This window comes from Arachis ipaensis, chromosome B7 (assembly GCF_059453495.1).
Source record: "Arachis ipaensis isolate K30076 ecotype BB chromosome B7, ASM5945349v1, whole genome shotgun sequence".
NCBI classification, from domain to species: Eukaryota; Viridiplantae; Streptophyta; class Magnoliopsida; order Fabales; family Fabaceae; genus Arachis; species Arachis ipaensis.
Genome location: NC_142442.1, coordinates 122,971,567 through 122,982,742, shown reverse-complemented (window position 1 = coordinate 122,982,742; position 11,176 = coordinate 122,971,567). Strand labels below are relative to the sequence as shown.

General features: G+C 36.2%; 1 protein-coding gene across 4 annotated transcripts; it reads right to left on the bottom strand.

Annotated features, from left to right (window-relative positions):
• Nucleotides 1-49: 49 nt before the first annotated feature.
• Nucleotides 50-9,871, bottom strand: LOC107610106 (uncharacterized). 4 transcript variants are annotated; one of them, XM_016312181.3, is made up of 17 exons: nt 9,478-9,871; nt 8,463-8,583; nt 7,676-8,085; nt 6,704-6,836; nt 6,519-6,571; nt 6,277-6,373; nt 4,056-5,008; nt 3,590-3,715; nt 3,226-3,298; nt 2,872-2,917; nt 2,672-2,744; nt 2,153-2,218; nt 1,585-1,662; nt 1,327-1,499; nt 1,148-1,194; nt 816-1,011; nt 50-690 (listed from the first exon to the last, which is right to left on the bottom strand). In XM_016312181.3, exons 3-17 carry the CDS (start codon nt 8,041-8,043, stop codon nt 332-334), a joined length of 2,841 nt encoding a protein of 946 aa, XP_016167667.1. In that variant the 5' UTR covers nt 8,044-8,085; nt 8,463-8,583; nt 9,478-9,871; the 3' UTR covers nt 50-331. The 4 variants fall into 4 exon arrangements, with proteins under 4 accessions (XP_016167667.1, XP_016167665.1, XP_020961835.1 ...); XM_016312179.3 differs by having other exon boundaries at nt 8,463-8,588; nt 9,478-9,856; XM_021106176.2 differs by lacking the exon at nt 8,463-8,583 and having other exon boundaries at nt 9,478-9,616.
• Between the last annotated feature and the right edge of the window lie 1,305 nt (nt 9,872-11,176).

Here is an 11,176-nt window from a genome sequence, read left to right as displayed (position 1 = left end):
TAAAATTACTTTATATTTTAAGACAAAAGAGTAGGTATTTGCGGTGCGATTTGGATCAAAAACTCATTAACACTAATTTTATTTGCGGTACAATTTGAAATGGATCGGATATTTTTACCCATCCAATTACAAGTGGTTTCGATTGGATTGGATATATTGGATATTTCGTTCAATCTGGTCATAAATCATAATTAACTAAGCAGGGCAAATTCTTTATCCCGCATGGCTACCCTACTATATATTATTCCCTAATTTTCTCTACTGTTAATGTATTCTAAATTTACAACTACTATTCACATTTAAGTATTCAAATTTTAAGTGAAACATGCTGTCACCTCTTCAAGGCCCATCTCCGATCAATATCAGTGTAAACAAACTCCTGACAACGTACAATTCCACTGGCTCCACCAAAGCACAACCATCTCTCACTACCCTTGTTCATGTTCCATCTCACCCTATGCAAAGCTACCATTTTGGAAGGAAAGACTTCTGGTATATTACCAAAATCTGCCTTCTCAGTATCATCCCCGAGATTACTTGCCGACGCATCATCTTTGCTAACAAGAGAATTACTTTCTGCTGGTTTTTTCTTGTCACTACCAGTCAGTTTTCGTCTTTTAGGCTGCTTCACAGAAGACAATGCTTCCTCAGATTCCGATGCCATACCCAAATCGTCATCACCACAGAGCGCTACCACAACAAATTGAAGAATTGGTAAATATTCTTGAGAAATTATTGCAGAAAATCAGATAAGTATAGCATCAAATTTACAAAGGCAAACCAAAAATTTGAGAATCAAGCCTTCGCCATCTCACCGGTTGCACGTTTTCTCAGCAAGTCTCGAAAAGATTGAGCATGCCGAACCCTTTCAATGGACCTCTTTAATGGAAAGGGACCAGTTGAAACTGAACTATTGATCACAAGAGTTGAGTCCTCCTCAGTTACTGACCCACAGAGGAAGAATGGAACACTATGGTGTGAATCACCTATTTCTACTGCTTTAGTCGTAAGCTGACATTAAAAAACATAGGTAAGAAATGGGCAGAAGGGCAAAGAAAATCAATTTGTATAAAGCATTAGTCAAGAACTGCTACAAATTTGAGGAATACCATCATGTTTGAGGAATATCCAACAAAATGTTACTCACCTGAAAACGGAAGACAGTACCATCTGCACCACAGTATGCAACCATGCCTGGCACAACATGATAATTAGAGACAACACATTATTTAAGTAGTTCATCATGATATTTAGATAACTTAGAGAGTCACAAATTACCATTAACTGATAGCTTGTTTGCAAAGAATATAACCACTAAAAAGGTACCTGTGTTACGTGACACTTGAACATTCCATATGGCAGAAGATGAGAGTGAATAAGTGTGCAACCAGGGTTGTCTTTTCCCATTGTACGTTTTTCCATTTACAGGGAATTCATTTGCAACCTTCACCAAGCTAATGGTTTTCATTGTCCCATCTTCAAAGGACATAATGATGCAACTATAAAACATAAACAAAACAACTCTAGGTTAATCATCATGATGAGGTCATACAGCAATTCTGTCCTGTCGAAATTATGCATTACCTTGGCTTTGGCAACCAATCCAGACTATATATGTTTCTTGGCACAGGTTGCATACTCCTCAAAGGACGAAATGGATTACTACAAACACATTTTTACTAATAAATCAGAACACTGAACTAGGTTTTTACACAAATCTAGCTAAAGACCGTTTGTAGCGAGATATGCGCCTTGACATAATGAGATGTCAATATTCATCCTTTCTACCCAAGGAGAGAACTAATTACTCATGCACACGCAGATACAAAAAGAAATCGCAATTAATGTGCCATTTGAAGAGTGTTCACCAGTTTGCCAATCTTAGATAAGTTTTACAACGTATAATATAATTGCCCCAATATTTGGAAACAATATCCTCTATACAGAAAATTATATTCTAAGATGAAGGTGATATAAACGATTAAAAGACAGAAATTTAGAATAAACCTAAAATTAAATAAAATCTGGTCAAGGAATCAAGAAAGGAAAATTTTCATGAGAAAAGGTATTGTGCTTCTAGTGCATTGAATGCGTCAAAAGTTACAAAGTAGACAAAAAAAAAAAAACAAAAAGGAAAAGAAAAAGCACTAACCGCAGGTCCCAAAACTTAAGGCCTTCATGTCCAGCAGTAACTATTATATTGAAACTCTCAGGATCACTAAAATAAAACAACAAAAAACAAGATACAATAAAATTGCTTATCCTGATCAACATTACACAGGTAAACAATGAATAAGGCAGACTTACAAACCATACTATTAGACTTTCATCAAGAAGAAAAGGGGACAGTTACATGAATGAAATCAGTTGTCTGAGCACAGTAAATGAAAAAGGAAAATTCCACAACAATTTCAAAAGCCCACGAACACAATAAGTTTCATAAACTATGTAAATAACTAGATTATATTAGGTTGAAGCTGGAAATCAATTAGAATCTTGTCAGTTTAACAAAATGGGAAAATACAGAGGTGAAAATAAAAATATAGAACAAATATTCAATTATAGTCTTTTAATTCTTCCAAATCCTATAAAGACACAACATAGCAACAGAAAAATGTTAAATGCAATTAAATAACATGTCTTTATTGAATTGGTTTCAATCATTACTAACCCTTCAAACGGTGCCCAGGCGATGGCTCTAATAGGAGCTGCATCTCCCCTGAAACAAAGCACAGGCTTTGTATCTGCATATAAAAAATTGGGTCAGTGGAATAATTATTGTCTAGTGAATCTGATGACTTTGTTTTTCAACACAGGTACCTTCCCTAAGAACGAAATATGTAAACATGAGTATGGCAACAAAAACATTACCATCACATTTAGATGAAGTCTTTATAGAGAATTTCCACAAAGCAACCTAAATATAAAGCAAAATACATTAGCAGATATACTTTATAAAGAGTATTGGGATGACAAGATACTTATGTTTGAACTGAACAATGATGGTGAGAAACAAATTTAACAATAAATACAAAATTACAAAAATATATAATAAATAAGGGTAATATTATCAAAATGAATTCTCTTTATCCCTCCCAATAAAACATCATGAATGAATTTTTTTCTTAATCTTACAAACCTACTATGAAAAAATAAAACAAAATAAAATAAAATAATGAAGAAGCGAAGAACGGAAAATAGAAGAATAGTTAACAAAAATTATACCATTCCATCATGGCAGCCCACAAGTAAATAGTCATGAGGGGGCATGACAGACCACTCCACTGTCAACGGAATGCTGTGATATCAAACAATGGATGAAATTAAATCAGTGACTAGGCTAAAAGGAAACTTATAATTACCGGCATCAAGCAAGTTCAACTACCTTAGGCAGCACGGCATGAATGTTTTAAATTGAAGCACTTTTTTAAAATGTGCTCACTTCCAATTTACTTATCCAATAATCAGCCAAGTTAAAATTAAATATGTTAATTTATTTTGCCCCTCAGTGATTGAATTCGTACAATTTTTCCCCTAAAAGGAACAAGTTAAGTAACACCATAAAAAGAGAAAGAAGAAGGAAGCATGCCTTTGTTTTCCACCATGCTTCAACATTGAGCATTTAAATACAGGTGCCAATTTTATAAAACGAGGATCAGTGCCCTCCCTATGCTTATAAATCTCCCTCAACACACGAGGAAGAGGAACCTCCCACCTGCAATTGAAACTTGACATGTTGATAAGGCAACAATAACAAGGAGCATCCCATAAAAGAGTTGTGAAAATATCTGATACAAAGAGATTTAATGTCAAAAGGAAATAGCATAACATATGAGAAGAGATGAATAACCATATAGAATAGAGTTGAACAACTCCAAACATAAATTACACCCCGATTTTGATATTTCTAATCTAAATTAAATTTCAGGATAGGGGGCTGTGCTATTCTACAAATTGCATCTGAATTATGAAAAATATCCAAATTTTCAACTACCTGTAAAATTTTTAAACAAGAACAATGATATCAATAGGAGATGAGGCATCAGATATCTTACACTTCTAGAGATCCATTGCCCAACAAGACAGCAAGATAGCCCATTCGGTGTTTGCTTACTGGGTCATACATGTTGCGCGGTTGCCATTTCACATCCCATGCCACCTTTCCATTATGAGCTAGGCAAGACACAAGTTTTGGCATAGTCACATTCCCTGAAATAGAATTAGGGGCGACTACATTACCCATTGCAGAGCTGCCATGAGGTTGACTTGAGTCATTCTCAACCTGTGTCAATAGTGCCGCATCTTCGTTGCATCCCACATCCCTATGGTTAGCTTTCAACCTACTACTTTTAACATGAGTTTCCAAGACAGTATTGCATGCAGAAGCAGCTTTCTTGGTTTGTTTCTGCTTTGCAACTGAACACTGTTGCAAGGCTGATTCATTGCGATTTCCATCAGCTGCACCTGAAAAATTTATTTCAGCTGAATCTTCTGGAACCTGAACTGCAAGAGCTTGCACAGCTTGATTCTCAGAATTTGAAGAACATACAGTAGCTTCTTTTGAACTCTTTTTAGGCCTTCCTCTAGGCCTCTTTATTTGTGCTGATTTTTCACTTGAGGCCTCAATTATTTTATGTCCTCTTCTACTCATGTCAATGATAGGTAATATTTCTTCATTGTTCCAACAAACCCCATCCGAAGCAGGAAGCTCAGAAGAACTTTCTGGAAACTGAACATCTAGGGCTGGTATGTACTGGGGGGTTTCACTATTTGTGTTATCAATTACTTTTCCTTTGGGATTCTTTCTAGGTCTTCCTCTAGGCCTCGTCACCTTTGTTGACTTGTCTTTTTTAGGTCTTTTTTTCCCCTTATTTGTTAAATAACATTTTTCTTCATCCTGCTCGCGGATATTTAGAAGACACCATATTTGTATAACACCTCTACCAGTCAGTGGGGCACCCATCTTGTGGTAAGAAGAACCAGGTGGATGAGTAGCAACAGCAACAAACTAATACAGAATAAAAAATTGTCACCCAATATACAATATGTCAAGGTTATAAAAAAGTACAAAAATTATATCCTAAATTCCTAATAACTTCTTAGAAGAGCAAAGCTCATGCAAGTGCCGACTAACATCCAAGAAAGTAGTAACATAATAATTCCAAATACTTATCTGTATCAAGTATAACAATATAACATATGATAGTGCAATGCATTAAAAAGCTTTGTCAATTGCACTGCTATGATGGAAGACATGTTACTCCTTTCATCCATCTATTTCATAAATCTAGTTGACGGAAAACACATGGTTAGTATCGCAATAAATACAATACAAATCGCTGGAATTATCAAAATCACGCCTGAATCGCTTGATTCACATCTGAATCACTTGAATAGCAATTAATATTGCAATTTGCAAACTGATGATTCAGGAACTGGCTGGGTTCCGGGAGTTTTAGGTCAGGTCAAACGCGTCCCAGTTTGCAAAAAATTATTTTTTTCGCTCCTTTTTTTTTTCAATCAAAGCCACAATTGCAGCCGACTCTTTACCTCTTCAGTTCCAATTTTATATAAGTGTTTAAAATCGAGGGAAAAAACAACTGTAAATTTCTTCCTTGCGGCGTTCTGCAACTGCAAGCACACAGGCATCATTCTTCTGCAAGTGAAGCACCATTCACTCGGCCTCAGATGCGTTATTATTTGTTTTATTGAATCTTTGACTTCTTTTCTTTATATTATTTAATATCTAATGACTTGTGGAATTGTTTCTTGTCATTATTTTATTGTTGGAGGGCAATATGTTATGTTTGATATTGTTTTGCCTTATGCCTAGTACTTCGCTTGCTGTGTATTGATCATTTTGAAAATTGAATTGCAAAACTTATCCATAGTTTAATTACTTTCTGGTCATTTTTATTTCTGGATATTATTATGAGACATGAATTATATGGTTATTTAAAGGTTTAATTTTATTTATTATTGTTGTTTATATCTTATGATACACAATAGAATACGATATGATATACGATACAGAAAATTGATGTTTTGATACACGATACGTATCCCTATTTAATAATCTGGGATGGGAAACCTCTCCCATCCCATGAGACTTCAAATAGACAATGAACCTTGACATGTTAGATGTCAAAACCAACAAATAGACAGAGTACACCATTTAGCTCATGTTCAAACTTCAAAAACTTCCCCATACAATAGTAAGCCAATAAAAAGTAGCTAAATAGATGGCTTGAAAGGCGGGAGAGAGAAACCAAGTACCTCACATTTAGCTGAACAATCAGGCCTTTCATCTATCCAAGGACACCAATCTAACGCCCATACAGGGCCTCCAACACACATCACAAAGTCTCTGCATCTACAGCATTTGAAGTGTTTGGCCAAGTTAAATGATGAGTAGCAATGGAATACAATAATTTGTCAGGAACTTCAAAGTGGGCAGTAATGCCCATACTGATGTCAATGGACCAAAAGACCACAGATAGGCAACATACTAGTGATACCTGGATTCCTGCAATTTGGTATCCACGGGATGCTCTTTGCTTTGCACATCACACTAAGAACGATACACAAAAAGATAATGAATTGTTTGCAACACAACACCTGTAACATTGTTACTAATCAAGAAGAATTTTGATAAGATGAGCTCTGAAGAGGAAACAAATAAAAGGATACAAACAGCTTATACCTGGGGAACAGTGGCTGATGAGAACTGAGGCAATGTTATGGCTCCAGCATCTTTTTCCTCAGAGCTCTGACATCTCTCAGTTATGTAACCAAACCTAATGCTTTTTGGTGGATACCTAAAATCTCTCCATTCTCTACACATTTGAAAAACAAACAAGCTAAGAACTACTTATTTTCATTCAAATTAACACATCCAAACAAACTCTGACTATCAAGCTGTTTTCAGCATCTACATCACTATTTTCTATTCTCGGGATATCTCTATCTAAAGTAAGTTCAAAACAATTTACATGCATTTCAAAAGAAATCTTGTATTGCCATTTGTTTCAACTTCTTTTTGACTGAAAATAGTGATCACTTTTACCAAAACAAATAAAAATTTTTTAGAAAATATTTATCTTAACCACTTAACTTCAACTCTTGTTATTTCAAAAATTTAAAAGTTTCTGAAACATTCTTTAAAGCAAAAGATGAAATAATTAACTTCTCTTAAACTGAAAAGTGATTCCTTTAGTAGTTAAAAATCACTTTGTCCAAAACAAATTTAAATAATAAAAAATAAATATAGAAGCTAAAACAAGTGCACCTAAATATTCTACAAGCACATACAAAATTATTGTTTCCTTATAAAATGTACCCTATTATGATTATAAATATTGAGATTATGTGTACATGTTTATAGCTAGAGTTGTAGCTGAAACATCACCAAATAACTACCTCTAATGGCTCAAGTAACTAACTCTAACAAGCACTAAGATAGGTGACTCAGCTACAAATGAGAACTCAGCTATTCACTAAGACGCTCTTAACATTATCAATGGGTATAACTTCAATCTAGAAGCAACTCAAAACAGTTTCTATCTGATTCATATGCAATTAAAATAAACATACCTCTAATAATATTATAATAATTATAAAGTTTAAACATATTACAACAAATTCTATTTATTTTTCAAAAATTGAAATTAAGTACCTTAAAAATGTGAGGGAGGAAGAGAATCTCTGAACCTCACTGTGATGAAAATCAGTATTCTGATCTTCCCCGCATAGTGCTGCAATGTCATCAATGTATCTGAAGAAATTCTCAGCAGAATAGTCAAACGAAGAAACCCTAATCCCGCTACTAGTAGTAGCATTATTACTAGCGCCAACATCGTTACCACTGCCATTGTCAATGCCTACAGCTGTAGCAGTAGCACCAGCATCAGCACCATTGTTTGCCGGTGCAGAATCTTCTGGAACATTTCCATCCTTCTTTGGTTTTGTTTTCATGTTCTTCTTAGTGTTCTTCTTTCCTTTGAGGCCAAAAAGTTCAGCGATGCAAAGCTCTTCTGCTTCCATTCCCTCAAATTTTAGAGAGACTTGAACTCTAAACGTGTTCCCCTGTTGTTGTTAACATAGTTACTAGGTAACCCAGTCATTATTAAATAAATATACAAAAGTATAAAAACACCAAAGGCCAACATCTACTAAAATAACACCAAAAAGCCAACATCTACTAAAATATAAAGGTATGTAAATAAGGTAGGGAACAGGAGTTCAAGGAGCCATCTCAAGCAGGGAAGGGCGGGAACACCAAAACAGAAGGAATACTGTAGCAAAATAAGTAATATATAGCACACACCAAAAAAAATGAAAAATTAGCTAAGGCCAAGCCATGTGAAGGATAACAAAATAAACAGTAGTAATTGAAGAATTGGACATTAGCCCAGAGCACCAGCAAGTTATTGAAGACATGTACTCTATTTGCAATGGTATACCCCTTGATTGGAGCAATCTATCCTTGTACAACTTTTGTGAGATAGGACAAGAGAAACCAATCTGAAAATTAGCAAGTTGGATCCCACCCAGCAACAGTTATATATGAGCAATCTGCCAAATCTGCTCTGAAAAGAGAAATATAGAGACAGACAGAGTCAAGGGCTGATAAAAAGCATAGGAAGGTTCCAGATTGGATGAAGCATTACATGTTCTCAAGATAAAGAGACAATCAATCAATCAATTCCAGCTCTAAAGCATCACCAACCCTTAATTCTATTTATTAACAACTCATGAATCAAAGAAACTAAAACAAACTGCACCAAAGTCTTAGCAAGACAAAACCAATTCATATATGATCAAGCCGGTTTCTTCACAATATTCATTGTATTTTAACAGCATTGCCAATTTCAAAAATACTTAATTTATCTTATGTAGTCGCCACAAACAATTACTGAATTATCATTGAGACATTTTATCAAGCACATGGTGTGCGTCATTTGTATATGAAGTGTGCATGACACACAAAATGAACTAAACTATCAAAAATCAATTCACTAACAATTCATTGGGACGAGTGGAACAAAAATTGTACCAAGACATAGGCAATTCATATATGAAAATCATAATAAAAGTTCTTTAAAAAAAATGAAAAAGTTGAATGTACCCAAAACCAACACAAGCTTTAATTATTGGCTGCCCATGTTTATTTTATAGGATTTGTCTGCATCTGATTCGCTTTACTCATTTTTTTCCCCTACCAAATCCAAATATATTTCCTTCTAAACTTCCTATTTAATTTAATTTAATTTAATAACAGTAGTAATATCCATACTTGATACTTCAACTACTACTTGATATTTTGACTTTCATTAACACTATATTCTTGATTTCTTTCACATTTAACTTAGACACTAGATTACCATCTATCTATTTATAATATAGAAAAATTATCACGTATGGCACTGTAGACAAGTAGCAACAATGCATCAGTAAACAGCAATTGGTAAACATTACCTGAATCGATGGCTCGGGCTCCTTTATTTACTTGAATCGGTGGCTGGGTGGGAGACTGGGAGAGGAGGTGCTGTGTTGAACTGTTGATCGTGCTGGGTCAGTGGGTGCTGTGTTGAACTGTTGAGACTGGGTAGTGGTGGCGTGGTGCTGGCCTGCTGGTGCTGGGTCAGTGGGTGCTGGCCTGTTGTGCGACGGCTTCGTGTTCGTGGTGCACCGGCGGTGGGGGATCTCTGCTCTGTCCGCGAAGAGGAAGGCTTCGGCGTTGGGACTTGGGAGGAAAGCTTCGAGGTGGTGGGAGGAACGGGGGTGCCGCTGCCGCCGGCCTCGAGGCTCAAGGACGTGGGTGGCTCTGTGGCTGGGTGCGCAGAGGGCGAGATTTGGAGAAGAGAGAGCTAGGTTAGGTTTCGACTGGGGGTTAGGGACGCGCACTCGCGCAGCAGTAGCACTCAAACCGGTTCGGTTCGATTCGGTTGGAATTTTCATGGTCAGAACTGAAAACCAAACTGAACTGCAACAGACAGCAAAACAAGTTTTTTCGGTTTGTTCGGTTTTCGGTTATTTCAGTTCGTCTCGTCAGTTTAGTTCGGTCCAGATCAGTTTTGAACACCCCTAACATGAACTCTGCCGAACTAATCCAAACTTCACCTGAAATAATTAAAACAATAGAGCGACTCAAAGTAGCATCCAAATAGGTTTCAGACACTAAAATCTCAATAAGACTCAATAAATTCATATCTAAAATAATAAGAAAATAAAGAAAAGATTCTCACGCATCATCACCTCACCGTAGCCATTCGCAAAGTGGAGTCTCGATCTTTTCGGACCATTCCCTCAAGCTCTAGGACAAGTAAAATACCTCATAGTAGGAATTGACTATTTTACTAAATGGATTGAGGCGGAACCATTAGCGACCATCACAGCCCAACAAAGTCAAAAATTTCTTTATAAGAACATTGTTATAAGGTTTGGAGTCCCCCACTCCATTACCACAGACAATAAAACTCAATTCACCGACTCAACCTTTAAAAACTTGGTGACTAACCTGAAGATCAAGCACCAATTCTCATCGGTAGAACACTCTCAAGCCAACGGTCAAGCTAAAGCAGCAAATAAAGTAGTATTGGCTGGGTTGAAGCGCTGACTATAAGACGCGAAGGAAGCATGGGCAGACGAGCTTCCTCAAGTTATGTGGGCATATCGGACAACTCCTCATTCAACAACTGGGGAGTCACTTTTCCGACTTGCTTACTTCATAGAAACCATGATTCCTATAGAAATCGCTGAAGAATCTCCAAGAGTTACATTCTATAATGAAGTGGTCAATATCCAAGCACAAAACGAAGAACTCGACCTTCTCTCAGAAGTTCGAGAACAAGCTCGGATCAAAGAAGAATCATTAAAGCAAAGGATGACTTTAAGGTACAACCAGAAGGTAATCAAGAGAAGCTTTGTCCTCAACGACCTTATATTGATCCAAAAAGACATCGGAGTTCAAAAATCGGGAGAGAAAAAGCTGGCAACAAACTGAAAGGGGCCTTACAAGGTCAACGAGGTCTTAAGAAAGGGTTACTATAAGGTATCCGACTTACAAGAAAACGAACTCCCGAGATCGTGGCACGCATGTAACTTAAAAAGTTATTATAGTTAGGGAAGCGAACCTTGCTCCCTAATATACTCTTTTTTCCGACTTCATATTTTT

What these genes read in the sequence shown, in the direction of transcription:
- LOC107610106 (XM_016312181.3), bottom strand. Translation starts at nt 8,043, where the DNA reads ATGGAAGCAGAAGAGCTTTGCATCGCTGAACTTTTTGGCCTCAAAGGA. An exon ending in ATTGTTCAGCTAAATGTGAG is followed by an intron (nt 5,009 to 6,276) that starts GTACTTGGTTTC and finishes ATTCTGTATTAG; the next exon opens with TTTGTTGCTGTTGCTACTCA. An exon ending in TGGGCTGCCATGATGGAATG is followed by an intron (nt 2,918 to 3,225) that starts GTATAATTTTTG and finishes CTTTATATTTAG; the next exon opens with GTTGCTTTGTGGAAATTCTC.